This window comes from Corythoichthys intestinalis, chromosome 4, assembly GCF_030265065.1.
Source record: "Corythoichthys intestinalis isolate RoL2023-P3 chromosome 4, ASM3026506v1, whole genome shotgun sequence".
NCBI lineage: Eukaryota > Metazoa > Chordata > Actinopteri > Syngnathiformes > Syngnathidae > Corythoichthys > Corythoichthys intestinalis.
The window spans coordinates 16,349,429-16,372,407 of NC_080398.1; the positions used below are offsets into that span (position 1 = coordinate 16,349,429).

The following is a 22,979-nucleotide window of genomic DNA, read 5'->3' on the forward strand; positions in this document are numbered from 1 at the left end:
CTAAAAAAAAAAAAAAAAAAAAGTAGAATGACTGAAGCAAGTATTTTATGTCGTGTATTGAACAACGCAAAGTGAACACGTTTGCAAATCTAAAAAAATTATTTTTCCCTGTTTGTTCAATGCACTTTTGGTACGATGGCGTACCGCACGCAACATGTCACTCTTGCTCATTAATATTCATGGCGTTAGCAATTGTTGCTAGGCGGGTCAAGCTCCCGTTTGTCCCTAATGTTAAATGCATATAAATAGTATACGGACGAGATGTTTCCTGAGCTAAATCTACCAATTCTGTACGAAAATGATGTCCCTGGTGCCGAACTCACTGGTAAAGATGAGGAAGAACATACTAGTACAAATGTTCAGTTAAAGAGATGGCTTGTGTGTCAAGGGCTGAAAAAGATGGGGAAAAGAGCCCACCTGATCCAGAGGTAGCTTTTTTTATCGACACCTCTTTTTTGTGTGCATTGCCTTACGCCACTGACAATGACATTCTCCTGTTTCAACAATCTATCCTTTACCACCATATGCTCTTTCTTCTATATTATATTCTCTGGTTGTCTTACGTCTCTCACCGTTCTTGGGGGTAATTTACGTTGCTATTTTTGTGTAGCGATCGCAAATGCTACTCACTGACAGACAACACTTCTAATTTTTTCATAATTTTTCAATAATTTATTTACACTTCCCCCTTACTAAGGTTTTTACTTTACAACAGGAAAGGCAAAGCTGGCTAAAACATGGCTAATTTCTACAAATATCCGTATTTTAGAAAAATAGACCTACGTGACTGTTGTGATATATAAATGTTAGTCAAAGCAGTAGTACATATATATGTGTGTATATATATATGTGTGTGTGTGTATATATATATATATATATAAATCATTGTCTCGCCCACCCGGGCGGTATGGTCTCCCCTTTCAAGCTCTGGGTCCTCTACCAGAGGCCTGGGAGCTTGAGGGTTCTGCGCAGGATCTTAGCTGTCCTTACGATTGCGCTCTTCTGAACGGAGATGTCGGACGTTGTTCCTGGTATCTGTTGGAGCCATGCACCCAGCTTGGGGGCTACTGCCCCTAGGTCCCGATCACTACTGGCACCACTGTTGCCTTCACTCCTCAGATTTTCTCCAACTCTTCCTTCAACCCTTGATATTTCTCCAGCTTTTCGTGTTCTTTTTTCCTGATGTTGCTATCACTTGGGATTGCTACATCTATCACTACTGCTGTCTTCTGATGTTTATCCACCACCACTATGTCAGGCTGGTTGGCCATTACCAGTTCGTCTGTCTGGATCTGGAAGTCCCACAGGATCTTGGCTCGGTTGTTCTCGACCACCTTTGGAGGTGTTGCCCACCTTGATTCCGGGGTCTCCAGCCCGTACTCGGAACAGATGTTCCTGTACACTATGCCTGCTACCTGGTTATGTCGTTCCATGTATGCCTTGCCTGACAGCAACTTACACCCTGCTGTGATGTGCTGGACTGTCTCAGGGGCCTCTTTGCACAGCCTGCACCTGGGGTTCTGTCTGGTGTGATAGACCCCTGCCTCTATTGATCTTATGTTTAGGGGCTGTTCTTGGTGAATGACTTCACCTTGCTGGCATTAAACCGGTCTTTTCGACGTCTGCACAAGTTGATCCATTGTTCATATTTTTTCCTCTTTTTTTGCTTCGGGAAACGAATGAAGAAAACATCCTCCATATGTTGTAATGTCGAGAGTTGTTTCTACAAGTTCCATAGCAGCAGTGTTTACTTGGCATGTTATTTTTTGAAAGATTACCGGCTGAAAACAAGCAGTATTAACATGGGTTTTATGCGATTGCGTTTGTATGTTGACCCACTTCCTGGTTACGTTGGCGACGTCACGGTCTAAAAATAGCATTTGTGCGGTACGCTATTGAGTAAACATTTTAATTTTACCATTTAACCACCTCTATGTAGAAAGATAGAAAGAAGGGCAATGTGGACTGCCCGCGTGGGGGCAAGAGAGGGGAAAGAGTGGGGAAAAGGGAAAAAGAAAAAGGAAAATTTTCACTATTTCCATTTTTCTTTCTCTATCATCTCAACAGTGTTTACACTCAATTCATCACTTGATGTATTGCTACTTTAATTTTCATGTATCCTGTGGGATTCAAACTGACAATCACCTGATCTAATGCAGCATGTGGGACTTACCAGTGCTAGTGCAACATTCATTCATTAAAAGAAATCTAACCATGTACAGTAAAACTAAATGTAGATGACTGCCGTTATATATCATCTCGTTGTTTAAAAAAAAAAAAAAAAAAATATTATATACTATTTTTCTTGTTTAAATGATTATAATATTTATTCATTCACTATATATTTCTGCTCAATGACAAAAATTATTCTCAATAAAACATCACAAATTGAGAAAACAAAGTAGCAATACATCAAGTGATGTATTGAGTGTAAACATTGTTGAGATGATAAAGTAAGAAAAAAATGGAAATAGTGAAAAATTTCCTCCTTTTCTTTTTACCTTTTGCTCCCTCTCTTTCCCCCACGCGGAATGAAACAAAACAAACGAATTTGCATAAGGAACGTCAAATAATTAATATTTGAGCTATGGTGTCCCCCGAATTTAAAAAATATTCTTTCATTGGTGGAAATGGATTTGTCTGAAAAAGGGCATGCATCTACTTCGTCTACATCCATCAAATTTAAGAGTTTTAATAATCTCGAACATATTGTATCTATTGTACGTAGTTCATAGTTAGTTGCCGGTTCCATCTAGCGCCTCTAGTTGGGGATTACAGCACATGTGATGAGTGACGTCGCCTGTTTACAACTGCCAATGAGCACGTGGCGCAGGGAACCCCATGATATCATTGGACAGAATCGAAACTAAAAGGCGGGGATTTTCAACTGATCAGCCAATACCATCAGGTATGTAAATTTTGTTTGAAATCTTCCCGGGAAATCCGAGTTTCGCGGGAGGGCTCTTGAGCGCGTAAACCGTATCCCTTCATTCATCAGGCCGTTTCCTGAAGCCATTTCTCGACGGGGGAAACGAGAGTTGCGCTACTTTTTAATCCATTGCATCTGCCTAAATGCACGTACACGAGGACAAATATTTTGCAAAAGTCGATGATTCAGACTTTTATCTTTGCTTCGGTCTGAATATTTTTGTAACTATTGCGGTGGATTAGCAACCAGATCGGCTTGAAAGTGTCGAGACAAGAAAAGGGGCTACCCGAGAACAAGATGAGAAGAGGGATCTCTTCGGCTCCGGACAAAGTGATTTTAACAGGCGTTGGGGGCTCACATCTCGACAATAATATCATTTTAACAGCGCTCTCGGATCGATTAAACCCAGCTCAAGCCAATGCTACTTATATCCAAATAATAACTACACCACCGCCTTGCAACGTAACACAGACCTCAAATGTATGTTTATCTGAGCCCTCGATAAACAACATTTACACCACTCCACAACAGGCTGCAGCAAATGGAAGTGGACATCGACCCGCATTAGGAAGGCCGCCGGTAATTTTCCCATACAACACGTTTGAATGCATTTTGTGTGTTACTAACAAGCTCAAACACGACGCAAGGCTAGCCCGCTAAGGTTAGCTGAGCTTGTTGTTCTGTCAGCTAGCTGCTAACCACTTAGCCGACCCAGCTTTACCACAAGCTAAGTTATCCAAGTACCCCATGTTGTTTTTTAAGAGACTCCGAATAAGAGAAGCATTATTTTAAAGTGGCTTAATGTTCCCATGACGTTCACTGGTGTGCGAACAGCTCGCTAGGCTGACTTGGTGATGCTTTTGAGTTCGCTTCAGCCTCGCAGCCAGATGGAAACATTGGTAAGAGATGAGCCACCTTAGCGATGGCCTAGTGGAGTCTTTAAATTTGGGGGGTTGGGGTGGTATTCGGGCATTTTTGCTCCATGTTTGCTCACTTTTACCCCTTATGCCAGTAACATTTCTTTTCTTCTTGAGTCTGTCTTTCTTGACGCCACTTTAGCTTCACCTCAGTTTTGATATCAGTCGAAAGCGTCAAATCGTCGATTAAGATGCAACTTGGAGTGAAGCATGAAAATGAGTTAGCTGTCATGGCTAGCGCCAATGTTGACGAGGTGGGAAGAAATCATTTTCCGACGACGACTTACAAGTTCGAACAAGTGTACATTTATTGACTTCACTGAATAAAGTGCAACATGATGATGTCTTTCGTTAACTTGAGTTTGTTGCATTCATTGCTGCTTTGCACATTTAATGTTCTTCTAACATGTGTAAACCACACAGTCTTGTAAGATTTTTCCCCCTTGGGTGTTGGTCATTGCTTCCAACTTGGTGTAATAAACTGTTTATTTCGCGAGCTAAACTCGTGTTTGCGAGGCGAGAGCCATGAGCAGACGGGGTGAGGGGAGCTCCTTGCTGGTGTAAAATGGCTGACGTTTAGACTGTCAACAGGGGACGTCTACTCCCTGAAAAGGCTGAATAAAATGTGCAGCATGTGTTGGAAGTATGATTGAAGTTATGTTCTATGTAGGAGGTTTAAAGGTGTAATGCAGCATCGAAACATTGTTCTTATTGCATTTCTCTCCAAAACACAACTGGAACTGTAGCCAGAAAAGTTTGGGGGCTCCATGAAGAGTCCATAGGCCTATTAATGGTTCTAATCCTAGTGGCAAAGAAGGGTTTGTAAATGTTGAGAAGTTTTTTTTGTGTATATAGGTCATGATGGATAACTTTATTAATCTTCTTGGGGAAATAAATCAGGACTATTTCAATCTGAAATAGGATACAGCTTCCTTAGGGGCTTTGCACTTGTTATACAGGGTGTCCATAAAGTCTCTTTACCATTTCAAAAATTTATTAAAAATGCAATTGATTAGATTTTTTATTCAGATTGGTTCTATTGTATTGAGCGTTTACTGAAGTTTTTTAAAAAAATTATTTATCTCTTTTAATACACTTCTACATGGGCACCATTAGTTGCACGAAGCACATCAAGACAGTACTCGATTTCTTGCCATGTTCGCTGTAGCATAGCCTTATCAGTTGTGGCAATGGCATCAGTAATCCTTTGCTTAAGGTCAGTAATGTCCCTTTGTTCGATACACGATATCTTTAACATAGCCCCATAGAAAAGTCCAGGGGAGTGATATCTGGTGAACGTGGCGGTCAACGAATTGGCCCATCTCTTCCAATCCATCGGTCTGGAAATGTTTGATTGAGGAACCCAACAACATGCGGCCCCCAGTGTGGTGGTGCACCATCTTGCTGAAAAATGATGGTTGGTTGTGCCACATATTCAGTTAAAAGGTCAAGGTAAACATTTGCAGAAGAGTCATTTGTGCTTCGTGGAACTAAGGTTGTCAGAAGTGCTAGAAGTGTATTAAAAGAGGTAATAAAAAACCTTCAATAAACGCTGAATGCAATAGAACAAATCTGAATGAAATATCAATTGCATTTTTAATTTCTGAAATGGTAAAGAGACTTTACGGGCACCCTGTAATTCTTGTTTTTTGATTAGTTATCTATAAATGGACAAGTGGGCTAAAAATTAGACATTTATAAGAACATGTTATTCAACAATATATCTGTTAATACCATAGTTGAACTATTTCAAACGTATTGGCGCTAGTTCAAAGCTGATGTTAAATGAGAATCACATTTTCACCGTTTTGGTGCGCATGCATGCCTTGTTTTATTATTTACAGTTGTTTTTTTAAACTTAAAATGTTCTTTAATTTTCCTTTCCGTCTCTTCCCTGTAGGCCAAAAGGCGGCTAGCCCTCGATGATTCTGACCACCAGTACCAGTCAGAACCGTCAAGAACTCCAAAAGGTAGAGGAAGTGCTACATTAGCCATTGGAGCACATTTAAAGACGCCAAAAAGTAAGATTTTGCATTTAATAAGTAGAATTGTGATATAACAATAGTTGCAGAAGTTTGACACATCAGTCTAAGCATTAAGGCCTTTTCAAACTAGCGCGAGCAACGCACAGCACACCAACAACAAACTGATTCATTGTGTATGTGGTAAGGGGGTGGTACCCACAAAATGAGTATTTTCGTCAGTGTGGCAAGAGTACATTTGCATAAAGGGAAGAACCACAAATGGAACCGTGTTCTATTCCAGAGCGGCAAGGCTCTGATGTCGGAAAGCTTATCCAAAAGGAGAGGGGCTGGTAGCGTGACATCGTGTTTTGGCGGACTAATTCAGAAGTAATGACAAAAGGACAATAGAGACAGCCTTGTAACAATGTAGATAAATGCGCTATATAAATACTGTCCATTTACCATTAATAAATTGTCTTTTGGGTTCCCCGAGTTTTTGGACACTGGATAAAGGTCTATCAAACATCTTCCTGCTCAGCCTAAACGATAACGTGAAGCAGTTTGGGTGAAGCCGTAGCTCACAAATGACACTAAACTGCCGAAACGAGAGCTGTTTCTAGAGTTGTGAAAAACTCCATCCTTATACTGTGCGAACTGGTGGCTTTCTTGTGTAACGATTTAATACTCGCCGACGATAAGCTTAGCTGTTTACTTCCTGAAATGCTGTTATGTCAGCACTTCAAAATTTGGTCATGGTGGCAGGCGGGGTCCGAGCTTCTTTGCACGCCGGCGTCAGACTCTTTCAAACTAGGCTGCGGTAAGTGTGAAAAGGATTTGAGACTAAGCAAAATGCAGTGTTCCATTACAAAAATTAGGAGTACAGTGATCCCTCGCTACTTCGCGGCTCAACTTTTGCACCCTCAGTGCATTGCGGATTTTTAAATCTTGTTATAAGTATCTTACTATAAGAATAAAAGAATTCTAAAAACATTTATGTACACTATATTTACATCTACGTATTTACACTTACACACCCGCATCATGTGACTGAATATACAGTATGTATTCATATTAGTGATACATTAATGTACGTAATCTATTTGCATTTCAAAGTATTCAATGTTCTAATGATAACATGCATTTATAAGGTTTTATATACACTTATTGATATTATAATGAACACAAAAAAATTCATGTTGAAAATGGGGGATTGGGGGTGACACTACTTTACAGATTTTCACTTTACGCGGTCGGTTTTGGTCCCCATTAACAACGGTAAGGGAGGGATCACTGTATAGGTACTTGTCTATTTTTGTGCATGAGGTGCCAAACCCATGCGATTTTTATTTTGGAGTTGTATTTAAATCAAGCTAGGCAAGTAAGAGCAAGACTGTGGCAATGTGGCTGGACCAAAATACGACTATTTTTTTTTTTTAAGTGCAGAGACAATGGCCATTATACTGCATAAAATACCCCAACATTTTATATTCGTCCGGCGTATGGGATGCCTTTGTTTGCACAACAGTTGTCAGTTATTTTGCAATGCTAAAATCCAACTGAGATTTGATTTAGTTTTATATTTTCACATCAGGGTTACCTGCACAAATTTTGTGCAAGGAAATAGGAATTGACTTGCAGTGTGAAAGGCATCCATTTTATATTCTAAAACTCTCATGGCACAATACCCTCAGTCAAACTCAGGGGCAGTTTACATGGCGACTCTGCGACACAAAGACGCAATGACTGAGTTGCGGAATCGCCTCGCGTGCATATGGTGTCGGCGAAGACGAAAAATTCTGAATCCTGCCTCCAGAGTGGAAAAATCTGATTGCCGGGGATTGAGGGGGGCTTCCTCCGCATGCATATCAAAGCCTCCCGTGGCGCGAGACCGCGCTGTAAACGTCAGCACTCGTACACGTCACATTGGGCGTGCGCAGCGGTGCTACTAAACATTAAAAACTGCAAATATGGCGGAATTTCAGCGTTTATTTTCTGTTTTAATAATATTTTTCAATTCAATATGTTGATTGTTTCAATTTTTGTGCCTTTTTGAACAAAAGAAAAATGCCATTGCTTCGAGTGGGCGGGCATATTTTTTTCCGGGCTGAGGGAGCTTGGTGGGGTCAAAGTGCATCATTCTCTGTCGCCCTGTAAATCTGCACTGCCCCCTAGGGCCTGGCATGAATACTACATCGTTTTCATGCGGAATTGCGACATTGTTCAAATGGAGACGCAAATCCAAATTTGAAATTTTTCGTATTCTCGGAGGGTCACCATGTAAACGGCCCCTCAGTAACTCATTGGCTGCCAGTGAATAAGATAGAGATCTAATCCATTAGGACCTAATTGGACATCCATTGCTGTCAACGGCACTGAAACCGCCCTTCACTGTAAGCCTTCCCATTTCAATTGGATTGGAAGTTTGTGGTCAGTCGCAGCCAATAAGGTAAAAGTTGCGATTAAAATAAAATGATCTGGTTAGTTTTCAAACAAGTTCACGCATGGTGTCATTTTGTTCGCTCCTCCTCTCACTGTTTCAACAAGTGCCTGTGATCTTTCCTGATTCTGTTTTTCAAACATTTCCCAGCAAAGTATATAACGCTTGTCATAACCATTTGGTTATTTCTACTCAGACCGTGACTGTCTGGGGAATGTTTCTCCTCATTCCAAAATACTTAAAAATACTAATACGAAATCGCAACCAGTGACTAATCAGGACAACGAGCTTGGTCGGGATGATTCAGAACTATATCAAGTACCGTAAACATTTGGTAGCCATGTCAAAATTAGGGTTGATTTTACGGTCTTAAACAAGAAATACATTCCTTAACTTAAAATATCTTTGACCTTTTTCGTGAATGCCGACTGCACACTGCTTCCAGTACTTTTTAAAAAAAAAGCATCGTAAAGGAACACTTAAAAAAATATATATTTTACGCGATATTTAAATAACAAGGTTAACTATTGCGTAAATAAGTATGTACATATATATACGTATATATGTTGCCCTTGCATTTTAGCGCCCAAGTCTCCACCAGAGAGGACGCGGTACGACACCTCTCTGGGACTCTTAACAAAGAAGTTTGTGGACTTGCTCGCCCAGTCTGTTGACGGAGTTTTGGACCTAAACCTTGCTGCAGAAACTTTACAGGTACGTCTCTTCCCCCTTAAATGAGGGGGCTTGGGATTGATTTTATTGTAGGTTCTCTCCAAACCAAAGCATTAAGTACTGCATGGGGCAAGGGGATTAAAAACGATATACACACAGTACAAAAAAATAACTCTTACTTAACTTAAATGGAATAAACATTGTTCCATGTCATGTGCAACTTTCAATTACAATATGTATCTAAATAATGTATATCCTGACATTTTAAGATATCAAAAATTAATCTACATGTTTCTCAAAATGATTCCGTCACCCACAAAAAAGGTAACATCTCTCAGTCTACAGTAGTGCTTGCTGTTTAACACTTGTTTTTTACTTTACATTAATCCGTCCAACTTCAGTTCAAACTGAAGTGTCTTTGTGGGAGTTACTTTTCTGATTGTTAATGCAAATTCATATAATGATTTGTGTCAGTGAGATGAAAAAAACTTTTTTTCAATGCAAATACACCATCTGTTTTGTACTTTTTTGGATAAGGAATATGCCAGGTGATAGACAAAACCTTTTTCGATATAATACCAACATGAGTATAAAATTATAATAGAAGCATTATTCTTAACACTCACCTTTATTTGTGTGGTACAACCACGGCTTGAAGTTTGCCATTTCTGTCCATGTTGGGTCCCAGCTAAATTCCCTGTTTGCTTTTTGGCTTAGTTGAGACTTCTGTACCCTGGACTGTGCACCTTCCTGAGCTACGTCTCCAGCAGTGATCTTGCCTCATTCAGTTTTTGAAGACGTTCTCAACATTAAAATACAACGCTTGTCATATCGGAACGTGAGAGCTTTTACCTTTGGACCTGTGAGTGTGAGCCTCACGTTCTGAAATATTTAATTGGCCTCAGATGCTAATTAAATATTTTGGCATGTGACGGTCTAGATCGCCAAAACAATAATGGTCATTTTGTAAGCGGACCCTCGTCCTCACTCAGGAGCTTCTCTCGTTCCAAAATACTGCACTTCGAAATACTCATCTGAAATTAATCTGAAATTACAACGAGTGACGCCAACGCCGAACAAATGCTATGCTAGGACGCGACGATTCGGGTCAAAGACACGTCATAAAGAATGTTACGTCATTGTCAATATAAAGGTGGTTTTCACAGGCTTAAACCAGAAGTACATTCATTAACTTCAAATGCCTTTCTGTGGATTTTTCTCCCAATTTCCATCTCTGCACCGATGTATTGAGGCGCAAGCTTTGAATCTGAGAACTGATGGGTTTTTCAAATTAAAGTGTGTAAAAGAACAATTTGTTATTTAACGTGCTATTTCAGATGACTTATGGCAAATAGTGCGTAAAAAATGAGCTACATACAGTATATGTACTAGTATATGTATCATGTTAAATTATACAAATTATAAATTAGAATGGATCTTTAAATCTTAAAAAAAAAAATCTCATTTGCAAGGCGTGGCGGCTTTTATCTTGGTGTGGCAGTGCGCCCTGATCTTTTCTGTGTAGGGGAAACACTGATTATTATTAAATATATTTTTTTAAATTGATTTTTTAAAATTGGTACTTATGTTCCTAATATAGTTCATAGGGTTAACCACAGATATTTATACCTATCAAGCATTCATGTGTTTTTTCCCTCTGGTTTTAGGTGCAGAAAAGAAGGCTGTATGACATCACTAATGTACTCGAGGGTATTCACCTCATCAAGAAGAAATCAAAAAACAACATTCAATGGATGTAAGACACCATATCCCATTTTTAAACATGTCATTCCCCTGTGTGTATTCAACAATATACAGTGGCATAAAAAAATATTTACCCCCCTTAATCATCACACAGAAGATTTCAGTTCATCAAACCAATTTTAATATCACAGAGACAACCAAAGGAAATATAAAATTAGGTTTCTAAATGAAAAATTAATTTACCGAAAAATTGCAAAACTAGCATGGCCCTATGTTAAAAAAGTAAATTGTTTTAATCACAAAGTAACTGGTACTAACCCCAATTTTGCCAAATAGGACTTCAATTTCACCGGTTACACCCAAACCTTATATCCACAGTTGTTCAATCAAAAGAACATGTCAGGCAAAGTAGAATACAAGACCTCAAGCACAAACACATCATGCTACAATTTAAGGAAAATCAAGAAGAAATGAGGGAAAAAAAGAAATCTGATTCTTAAAAAGATTACAAAGCTAGTTCCAAGACTGCGGGGCTCTAGAGAACCACCATTAGTCATTATCCACATGGAAAAAACTTGGAACAGTAACAAAAATTCCCAGGAGCAGAGTACCAACGATCAGCACTTGTGGAAAACCATTCTTGGACTGTCGAGTCAAAAATCGAACTTTTTGGAGGGTTTGCAGCCCATTACATCTGGTATAAAAATGGCACAGTATCTGTAAAAAGAACATAATGCCAGCTAAGAAGCATGGTAATGGTAGTGTGTTGGTCTGGGGCTGCTTTTCTACCTCAAGACCAAGATAACTTGCTGTGATTGATGGAACAATTAGTTTTGCCTTCTACCAGAAAATCCTGAAGGTGAACATCCGGCCATTAGTTTGTGCCATGAAACTCAAGTGCTCTTGGATCATGCAGCAAGACAACGATCGCAAACAGACCAGCAAGTCTCCAAGTGTGTTTTGTGCCTCAATATATGAAATCTTGATTCAGAAACTGCATTTTGTATTACCTTGCAATGTCTGTGTGATATTAAAATTGGTTTGATGAACTGATAAACTGATTTGTGATAAAAATGCGGAAATCAAGAAGGAGCAAATACTTGATCACGGCACTTTCACTGGGGAAGAAACATGTTTTTAATCATTCTACGCTGACAGGGGCTGCAGTCTGTTGGAGGTTGAGGGGTCACTGAACCAGAGACAAAGACTGACAGCAGAAGTTTCTGCGCTGGCGGAAGAAGAGCAGAAACTTGAGCAACTCATTCAGAGATGCACCCTGGATGCGAGGCACATGAGCGAGTCGCCAAGCAACGAGAAATATCCTTTTTGAGTCATACACACATCACTACCTACTAACTACAGCACGCAATAGCAGTTACCATGGTAGATTCTCCTTGTGCTTGACTTAAATTTTTGCTAGCTGCAATTTTTGGCTACCTTATGAGTCACAGATTGTTTTTAGGAGTAGACTGCAGGTCTGCACTTGCCTCCAATATGAAATGTATCATGTGCAAACTCATTTAACAATTTGGCTTGACCTTTTCTGGATAGAATAAGCAAATTCTTCCTTTTTGCAAGTTTCAGCATTAATTGGTACCTTAATGGCACAGGAACAAAACCAATTTTAATCTAGTATTATGATTTCAACATTACATTGGTCAAAGTCATAGTCGAACATTCAGTCCAAAGATGTTTCTTTGACTAGTGGCACATATGCGTATGTGACATGTGAGGACATCAATCAACTGGGAAACCTTCAGGATCAAACTGTTATTGTTGTCAAGGCACCCACGGACACGAAACTAGAAGTCCCAGATCCTGATGAGGTATGTGTTTGAACTATTTGATGCCATTCTTAGCTTGGTACGCCTTATGCAACACTGTAAGCATCTGAGAAAACTTAATTCTACTGAATGGATGTAGATGAGCCTTTCCACACTTTTGAATATTGTCGACTGGTTGTCTAAAAAATAGATATTCGTGCTTGCTGATCCACAAATGCAGCTTGAACAAATCATAATGACAAAACAAATATTTACAAACAATAAGTTGATAAATGCATGCACAACTAGGCCTGTTGCGATAACAAATTTAAGTGTGCGATAATTTATCTCATAAATTATTGCGATATGCGATATTATTGCGCCCCCCCAATTTTTTTTTAAACCAATTTAGAATAACAGTGAGAATACAGTATATATTAATAGATCAAGTACACCCATTTAAACGTGATAAATATTTACTCTTCAATTCAAAATAATTTCAATAATTTTTAAGAAATCACAACTAAAAACAAAAGACCATGCCTCTTAAGTAAAAGACAACAATATTAATACCGCACAGAAACAGAGCATGAATAAAATGTGTTTTTCAAGAAGAAAATAAAATTGCACTTAATAACTTAAGCATTTAGGCAAATGAAAACTTTTCATCATCCGATGAGGTTCCAATGTGCACATTTTGGAATCTTTGTCAATGGTGGACAATAACTGTTTTGTTCTACAGCTGCAGAATTCCACCTCACTTTGTAAAGTAAATCTTTCTTTCCTCAGAGTCTATCCATTCACTTGACCAGCACCAGAGGTCCTATAGAGGTTCTATTGTGTCCAGATGAGAATGACCACAGTAGTCCGGTGAAAAATGGGAGCATGGACATCAATGGGAACTCGCCTTTCCTCAAAGTCTTTCAAGGTTTGCTCTTAAAAAAAGAAAAAAAGAAAGAAAATTTTATATATATATATATATATATATATATATATATATATGTGTGTGTGTGTGTGTGTGTGTGTGTGTGTATACAGTACAGGCCAAAAGTTTAGACACACCTTCTCATTTGTGCATTCTCTTTGTTTTTACAGTGAGTATTTACTAGAGGTATGCATCAGCACTGCCCTCACGATTCGATTCGATTACGTTTCGGAGGGCCACGATTCGATTCGATTCGGAGGGTCACGATTCGATTGGGTTCGATTCAGCAATGCATCGTGATGCATTAAAGCCTGGGATGCATTAAAATTCTAAAGCAAAGCATATTTTTCGTGAATCATGAGGCAACACAAAGGGTCAGACATTAAACAACTTTTTATTGGCTCTTGTGTCACTCCTGGTTGAAGTCAAATGAAAATACTTTCAGATAAATATATTTAAAAAAAAAAAAACAGATAACAGCATTTAGTGCATTAAATGAGACCAGGGCTTTCTCTTTTTTTTTTTTTTTTTTTTTACACACAGTAGCAGCCTTTCACACAGTGCAACATCTTAACTCCTGTGCAAAATCAATAACAGTCACTGTATTTTAGTCACAACGACCATCAATAAAAATATTCAAGTAAATATTAAAGAAAACGACAAAGAAAATATTGTAGCGCAGCAGCATCTTTATCGCAATATCAACCCAGGGATCAGTTCATTTGCAAACAAAACATCAACTAAATTGCAATGTAGAACAAAAGTAAAATGTAGGCCTAGCCCACTATATATGTGCAATAGAGGTTAGATTGGGCCTAAAACATCCAGCCCGACCCGACACGGTCCGCTTTTTTTTTTTTTTTTTTTGGAGTGACGCGAAAAAAAAAACACAGCAGCAGCAATTTATTTTCATCGAGTTGGCAGAAAAAAACGCAAGTTTTCTTAATATTTAAATAGTCTAAATATTTTTATGATCATTATAAAAGCATTTACACAACGAAATAACGCTGTGAAAGTTTAAAAAAAAACCTTGGGTTTTGAAGACACACAGAGGAGAAGATTAAAAAAGATCACATTTCTGTTGCCTTTGTGTGCATAAATAAAAGTATTTTGTAACGAATTCTCAGTTGGCAGAAAAAAAACGCAAGCTTTCTTAATGTTTAAATAGTCTACATATTTTTATGATCATTATAAAAGCATTTACACAACGAAATAACGCTGTGAAAGTTTAATATAAAAAAAAACCTTGGGTTTTGCAGACACAGAGGAGAAGATTCAAAAGGATCACATTTCTGTTGCCTTTGTTTGCATAAATAAAAGTGTATTTTGTAACGAATTCTCAGTTGGCAGAGTTTTCTTAATGTTTAAATAGTCTACATATTTTATGATCATTATAAAAGCATTTACACAAAGAAATAACGCTGGGAAAGTTTAATATAAAAAAAAAAAAAAACATGCGGGCCACGGCGTTCATGTGCGTGCACAAGCAAATGCACAATACAGAGAGCCTGCTCTCGGTTCTACCCCCCCTTTTTTTTTTTTTTTTTAATTTTTTTATTTTATTTTATTTTTTTTTTATAATTTATTAGTCTGTTGCGGCGGCCCGACCCGACCCGAACGTGAATGCTTAACATTTCGGGTCGGGTCGGGCCCAAAATGTTAATCGGGTTCGGGCACATGATCTGACCTCTAAGAGATAGGACATAACATAACAATGGCTGAAGCGGAGAAAGAGGGAGCGAGAAAGATTATTGATGCACCTAAGACATTGAAAGCAGACATCTGGAGACATTTGGCTTCTATGAGGTTGGTGGGAAACTTGACCAGAGTTATGCGGTGTGTAAAAAATGAAACATGAGAATAATAATACAAATGGGGAAACCAAATCCGTTGCATAACCGGAATTGCGCAGGGAAGATTTTTGAACGTACTTATATATTTTAAAATGCTCTGAATCGATTCGGCTTGTTGCCCGCATCGAATCGAATCGTCCATGCCCCGCATCGGGATGCACCGCCGCATCGATTATTGTTGACACCACTAGTATTTACAGTGTAAATTTTCACTGAAGGTAATAAAACGTGTGGAATTATGTACCTAGCAAAAAAAGGTGAAATAACTAAAAGCATGTACTAGTATATTGTTCCAGTATCTTTAGGTAGCCACCCTTTGCTATAATTGCTTTTTACTCACTCTTGCCATTGATGAGCTTCAAGAGGTAGTCACCTAAAATGGTTTTTGCCTTCACAGGTATGTCTTTTCAGGGTTGATTAGTGGGATTTAGCGCTTTATCAGTGGGGTTGGGACCTTCATTTGTGTTGCATTGAATGAGGTGTGTCCAAACTTTTGGCCTGTAGTGTGTAATCTATAAAATAAATGTCATATATTTTTTTGGAGTTCACTGGAATAGGCTGCATTCGTAGTAGTACCTTTCCCAATGATTTTTTTTTTCTGCCTGACCAAGATTATGGTTACATACCGGGTAATATATTTTAAGTGTCGATGTACATATTTTTTTCATTTGGTAAAATTGTGCCTCTTTTTACTACAGATTTTCACTCACAACATTACATTGAAACCCAATTATACACATTTATAGAAACTGAGCTATTTGGTTCCCCAGATGGCCAGTATTTCTTTTTTGGTGACATGAACATTTTATAAAGCTTCTGCCTCCGGACCTTTTTGGAAATACTTGGGTAACATGAGGCAAGGCAAGGCAAATTTATTTATATAGCACAATTCAACACAAGGCAATTCAAAGTGCTTTACATCACATGAAGATCCTAAAAATCACATTTAAATCAACACAACGTAGAAACGAAGACAAAAGATCGCATTTAATCACAGAATGCATATGTCGATACCTGTCACTGTCGGTATATCAGTGTATGTATAGTTTTTGTTTTTGAGAGATTATGTCAAGTTTCTACCTCGTAAGACTTGTTTTGCGATTGGTGGTGGAACATAATCTTAGTCCATGTTGCGATTATCAGAGCACACCACACACACACGACTTTTTTTTCCCCGTGTTGGTGTCAAGAAACATGCAGCATGCGTCATTTAACGGGGGGTATCGACAAAATTAATTACATTCGTAACTGGAGCACTCTTACCTGGTTACAATTACAAAAGTCTTTCGTAAATACGGTAGAGTTTGTATTTAGACTTAGTCAAAGTAATAATTATCAATGAAGAATAACTAATAATCATCTCTATTTGATAGAGACCACCATCCCGACCACGTCTCCTGGCCCCAACACTGCTGTGTCTGTCAATTCTCTCTCGCCAATCTCGTCCCAATTCACCAGTCTTCTCCAGCAAACGGAAGACCAGATGCCCTCATCCCTGGGGCCTTTCTTGAACCTGGGGCCTCCCCTTCTGGAGCAAGACGACTATCTTTTAGGATTGGGAGACGACCAGGGAATCAGCGACTTGTTTGACACCTGTGACTTTGATAAAATGCCCTCACTTGGCCTGGATGATCTCCTGTGTAGCTAGCGCTAGCTGATCCAGATTTTTGGTCAAGTGCATTCGATTAAGCTTGGATGGTTGTGACTTTGTAGTAGGTATAATCCAATTCTAAATACAAGAAACTTAAAAAAAAAAATAAAAAAGGGCTATTTCCCCCCTCCAGTCCCCAGGCAGACAAAATGCCATGTTTACTCATGGTGTCACATGTGAATTCAGGTGAAGATGTCCCTTCTCAGGCTCTGGAAGGACTCCAGTGAATCATAAAGGTGATTAGATATTTCAAATGCTTAAAGACAAATATCAGTAAATGTATTAAGACCTGCAGAATAGAAGACGCCACTTGACTTAGAAGTTGAGATAAATTCAATGAAATAGAATTAATGACACGAGCCACAAACAATTTTTTATCAGCAAAACTTGGATGTTTATCTCGATACTTTTCAAGTACCAAAGACATTTCTATGCCTTAAATGTCTTTTTTGTTTTTATGACAGCCCTTTAACAGCAGTCGCATCTGGCCTGCTGTGAACTGAAATTCATACAAAATTTACTTAATAAATTTTGATAACACACAATGCTTGGGATTGGAGTCCCAGTCACAGTCGGATTAAGACTGGGACACAATGACCACTTCACATGACACACTAGGTTTTTTCTGCAGACTCGTATAAAACACAGGTGAATAGGTTGTGATGTAGATTTTAAAAGTTCTAATTGGTAAAATTTTGGTCATACATTAAAGCAACCACATTGAATTTACAATATAGCTCATAATCTAGATTAGTTAAATTTCAAATTGCAATGCCTGTAGATTGTCTCTTCCTGCACCCATTGGCTCAATATACAGTATTTGATGATAATTTGATGGTAAAACTAAAATCATAAATGTAACTCTTCTTCATTGAATACTGCGTGGCTAAGCAGGGATTTAGTGGTTTAAGCAATGCCTCCTGGAAGACATTTAGAATGAAATAGAACACAATTGTCTTGTCTGGATCTGAATCTCGGGAAACCTGCCGCTGCAGGTTATATTGCTGCTGTTTTTAACTTTTCCCCCAACCTGATAGTGTTTGTGCAATTGTGTATGTTTACGTTAGATCTTTGCTCAAGGGTATGCCATGTGTAAATGGATGGATTAATGTTTTTATTAAAAAATGGTCCATGCACAAGGTACCATGGGCATCCTCTGGCTAAGTGTATGACAATACAGTTGAAATTGGGCATGACTAAATGTCACCGTAGCTTATTTTGTCATCGGGATACCTTGATATTAGCAGTAGAGATCTTGTACATGTTTGTAATTTATGTCACATCTTTATATAAACTCAGTACTTTGATTGGTAAGGACACAATTGTTGCAGCGGTCATTAGTCATCCCAAATTGTGTTCAGTCACTCTCCCTCACTGTGAGCTTTTTGAATGGCCATTACAAGACATGACGGTCTCCACTGGACTATGATCAGTGACTTCTGTCCACTGCTGAAGTGTCTGGCTGCTTCTGCTTCTGTGACACTGTGTGTCAGTTTTTTACCTTTTGGGACTTTCATTCAAAAAAAAAAAAAAATTGAGTTGTCGGTTACCTGTTATTTCTCACCCCCTGGCTTTTTCGGATTAGGAAATAACTGGTATATCTAGCATTAGTACTTCATAAGACCATTTACACATTTCTCAGATCTTTGTGGGAAAGTATGGCGGAGTATTACGGCCACACTGAAGATAAACACACAAGAGTAGATTCACAGAATTGCAAACAAAAAAAGTTCACAATATATTGCAGCACAAACAAATGACCTGTTTGGTTTCTTCTATGAATGTGATGTGTTTGAATATTTTTTTTAAAAACCAGATTGTTTGAGTAAAAGGTTGCCAATCACTTGATAAAATAAGGTTTATACAGGTAACAAAAACTTATTTTTTTTTTTGGTCAGTGTCTTTATCGTAAATTCATCAATTGTTCAAATCCTCACGGAGGAGGATTAGCGCCACTGAAGAAATAAAAAGGTGGCCAAAATGGACAAATTCTGAGATTAAAGAAGTCTGAAAAAAAACTTTTGGGCACATTTTTCCTCCTCCAGTGGCCCTAACCCTGTTCTGAAATTCTGCCCAGTTTGTAATACTACAACCTTTTCTCCAGGTCATTGTTTTTCTTTTCAGAGTGGCCTTAATTTGCCGTTTTGTACACGCTCAAAATTTCAAAATCAGGTCATAATTGTATATCTGCTTTTTTGTGTTTGAAATCTGGTAATCGGAAAGACTGCATTTCCATGGGTTTCTAAAGGGAAACAATTTTTGTAGTGAACACTTATAGCATTGTTACCACAAGCTGAGATGATTTTCACTGTTGTAAATGCTATTTGTGCAGATAGAAAATAATAATGGGGAAAATTTAAACGGCACTATCCTTTTCTGGGTCCACCAAATTTCACATAATTCAAACTGAAGTACTTGGTTAAGGTAAATGTACGAAGAAAATATGTCAAAGCTGCCTGTATCTATTAATAAGGAAAAAAAAAAAAGCTAAAATATGAAAGTTTGCTTTTTACAATTTGGGAAAACGGTTCATGGTGTGATGTCTAATGTTAGTGTTTTTCTTTTGATGTGTGTTTATATGTTTAACATCAGTTCAATGAGGAATTGTGGTTGTAAATGCATTGGGGGGAGGGTGAAATGGGATTTTCTCCTTTTGTACTGTCACACTTTGTAATTGAAATTTTGAATAAAGGAAATATAACAGCAAAAATTTTTAAATCCGATTTGTGTGTTTCGTTGGTTTCTGAGTTGTGAATTTATTTTACAGACGATAACTTTAAAACAAATTATTTGTATGATTGGCGCCAAATACGTGGAGGGCAATTGGAAATGTGTCCCTCTTCTCTCCCCATACTGCATGAGAAGTATGGCGGATAGGTACTTCTGACGCGTCTGTTTTGGTGCTTCAAATGCTTGCTTTCCTGCATCAGATTTTTTTTCTGTCTTGTTTATACGCATCTAAGTGATCAAATATTCACCTTTCAATTGGGGTAAGTGCAAACTGTAGTTATATATAATGAATATCGGACTAAACTAGGTGTCACGTGGGCTCCACATCATTTAATGTTACCCAGCTAACAGTTAGCCTTGCTCCAGCCAAGGTACTGCAAGGAAATTCTATCGTATCTGCTCAAACCACGTGTGTAGGTGTGTGGACTAGATGCAATCTTGCAAATCTACATTGTGGTAAACCATCCAGCAATTAGCAGTGTCCAACAACATTTGAGAGATGATTGACAAACCAAACTTTCAAAAAGTTCGAGTATAATATATGTAATGCATACAGTTACACTCAACCGACCGACCACCAACATTGTTACATTTGTCTGCAAATGTTAAAATGTACACTCGTTGGCAGGTACATAACACAACTGTTAAAAAAAAAAAAAATAAATAAATAAATCACATAATGCAAGTATTAAAATTTGGCCTATTTTAAATTTATGCGCACTTTTACAAATACTGTAATGTGTTGTCAAAGTGTTATTGCATATTGATAGCTGATTGGTTTTGAGTGCAGGCATGGATGTGTTTGAATACCAATTTATCATGAATAGGTACAGTGGGGAGAACAAGTATTTGATACACTGCCAATGGGAAAACTGTATATGGTGTAATTTCTGATTAGATACAACAAGTAACTGGACTTACAATCAAGACTGTACTTCCCGATCCATCGATTCATCATGCAGTATCGTCTTGCAAACCTCAATTGTCCACCACTTCCCTGGTCTTCTGATTTTACAGCCAATCGGGAGAAGCGGGAACTGCAGATTTGACCAGGAAAAAATATCTGCTTAAGTACAGTGTTGGAGTGCAAAGGGTTCTTGTAGATCGTTCAATTTTTGAAGTTTTGTCGGAAATACGCTTCATTTCCTAATTAAAAGAAAAGGAAAGTCACAAAAAGCTTTTCTTGATGGAAACAATGTTTTTGGTCTTTCGTGAACGAATACACCAATCTGTGGTAGATTGTAGATTGGTCGCCTCCTGATGGCGAATTGGCATGTGCCGATAACCGGTTTCAAGGTATACCGTGGTATGAAAATGTCGCAGTTTTAAAACCGCAAAAAAATTCCGTCATACCGTCCTTAAGGTATTAGCTATTTCTTATGTACCATAAATGCAGGGAGAAATCCCTCGCTTGCAGCTGCCAGGCTCAACCCTCCCCCACTGATTCTTGCTCAGTGTCAGTGAGTCAGCTGTGCTACATGGTGGGTGGAGGAGGTGAAACTCCTGAACTTTTGCCCGCCCCATCGAAGAAAACGAAATCGCTGGTATGGGAATACTTCAGCTACATAAAAGTTACAGATGGCCGCGGCTTAGAGTCGGAGGACCAACCGACATGTAAAACATGTTTGCGGATGGTGGCTGCTGAGGAGGCAATACCTCCAATATGATTTTGCATTTATATAAAATTAAAGGTTTGTAAACACTATCATGAGCGTTTCCCACCAGCTACAGGAGTTAACTCCAGCGTGTTTAGTGTGTATAGCGGTGGTAAAACATGTATTTTTTTTCTCTCTGGCAACTGTCTGTGTTGAGAAACAGAGTGTGTGTATAATGTAAACATGATACAAGTTATACACACGTGCTTTTTATGGAAAATAATCCAATTATTTTTGTTCTGATAATGTTAAGCTGTGGCTGTGGGTTTACGCTCACCTAAAGGACTGTGTTTATTTTTATTTTATTTCGAATATATATTTTATTTGTTTTTACTTAACTTTATACTTATGTTTTGAATAATAAAAATCCTGTTCAATGGATTTTTTTTTTAAACCCAGATATCTCAAAGTAACACATTTCAGAGCTGTAATTGCAAAACTGTTGAACCGTGATATTTTTGCTTAAAGTTATCATACTGTCAGGATCTCATACAGGCACATGCCTAATGGCGAGGCAATCAGAGGAAAGAGGCGGGAGCTGCAGACGTGACCAGGAAGCGACTATCTGCATTAATATTATGGCGGAATACAAGAGTTTTTTGTAGATTGGTCAGTTTCCCAAGTTTTGTATGAAACACACACACTTCATTTCCTCAAAGAAATAGGAGCCAAGAACTATGTTTTTTGATGGGAAAAGATGTTATTATGAGTGCGGTTAGAAGCGCCAAAGTCCACTCCAATCAGCAGCCATATATTTTTGAAGGCTCCTCCCATGACACAGTTCTCGATTGGGTATTTTCCAGTTTGATACATGGAATATACTCGTAGCTGATTTATGGAGCAATCAATCTGGCCTGCCAGGTTAACAAGTAATAAGTCACATGAATAATTCCGGCCATGCAAGGGACCGTGTGATTGGTTGGTGACCAAAATGTAGCCCACCATTTGTCCAAATTCAGCTGGGATTGGCTCCAGCTCATGAAAGCAGATAAGCATTGAAATGGATGGATGACTCGCAAGATGTAAAAATAGTTTCCAGTGGAAGGCACAACACAAATTTAATGGTAATTGTGATGTTTTTTTTGTCTTTTGTTTTTTCTGTGGAAACTAAACTACAGAGTTTAGATGTTTCACCTTCTTCACTTAAACAACAGTACAGTATAGTAAATAAAAAAAATTGCACTTTTGTTGACACAGCATTTCTCTGACTCCAGATCATGCCTTCGGCCTGTGACTCTACGATTGACGACATTGAGGACATGGTGTCTTCTAGTGACCCTACTCCTCATGAGAGGCAGTCTGCGAGGAGGAATGTCATACCCAAGTCCCGGAGAAAAAACAACATTCTGAACAATGAGGAGCTCCAAGCAGACAGGTACATTAAATAATTGGATTTACTGTACTGTATAAGTTGTATGTTTTTCTTATTTTGTGGTGGGAGTGCATATGCATTTTAGAAGATTGAATGCCAACAAAATACACCTTGCAACACTGTGTCACCTAAAGCTGCAAGTGCACACTGACACTAAAGTTTGAATGATCCCGTAATGCTTTACTCGCCTCAGCACCATGCGGAGCAGAGCATTCAGCCCCACTCGGCTTCCCAGGCTTTGGAATTCACTACCGCCCGACCTCAGGAACACCAACTCCCCCTTTTTTTAAATCCAGACTCAAAACTCACCTGTTCAGACTCTCCTATCCACAGTAATCCCCATTTCTTTGTGTTTAAGTTTCCTGTTCAGACTCTCCTATCCACAATAATCCTAATTTCTTTGTGTT

The 22,979-nt window shown here is 38.5% G+C and overlaps 2 protein-coding genes across 2 annotated transcripts in view; both read left to right on the top strand.

The window, feature by feature from the left end:
* Positions 1 to 2,955: 2,955 nt before the first annotated feature.
* LOC130914220 (transcription factor E2F3-like) lies at positions 2,956 to 19,516 on the top strand. The gene is made up of 8 exons (XM_057833213.1): positions 2,956 to 3,508; positions 5,747 to 5,867; positions 8,831 to 8,961; positions 10,587 to 10,675; positions 11,782 to 11,940; positions 12,335 to 12,449; positions 13,176 to 13,314; positions 16,538 to 19,516. Exons 1-8 carry the CDS (start codon positions 3,227 to 3,229, stop codon positions 16,810 to 16,812), a joined length of 1,311 nt encoding a protein of 436 aa, XP_057689196.1. The 5' UTR covers positions 2,956 to 3,226; the 3' UTR covers positions 16,813 to 19,516.
* Positions 19,517 to 19,659: 143 nt separating this feature from the next.
* Positions 19,660 to 22,979, top strand: part of cdkal1 (CDK5 regulatory subunit associated protein 1-like 1) — a 400,412-nt gene continuing 397,092 nt past the window's right edge. The window contains exons 1-2 of the mRNA XM_057834194.1: positions 19,660 to 19,805; positions 22,415 to 22,575. Coding sequence (XP_057690177.1) covers positions 22,418 to 22,575 — 158 coding nt within the window. The 5' untranslated portion in view covers positions 19,660 to 19,805; positions 22,415 to 22,417. The remainder of the gene's footprint in view (positions 19,806 to 22,414; positions 22,576 to 22,979) is intronic.

Excerpts from the sequence above, each read along its gene's own strand:
- LOC130914220 (XM_057833213.1), top strand. The coding sequence starts at position 3,227 with ATGAGAAGAGGGATCTCTTCGGCTCCGGACAAAGTGATTTTAACAGGC. Across the intron at positions 10,676-11,781 it reads AAAAACAACATTCAATGGAT|GGGCTGCAGTCTGTTGGAGG; the intron begins GTAAGACACCAT and ends CTACGCTGACAG. Across the intron at positions 11,941-12,334 it reads GAGTCGCCAAGCAACGAGAA|ATATGCGTATGTGACATGTG; the intron begins ATATCCTTTTTG and ends GACTAGTGGCAC.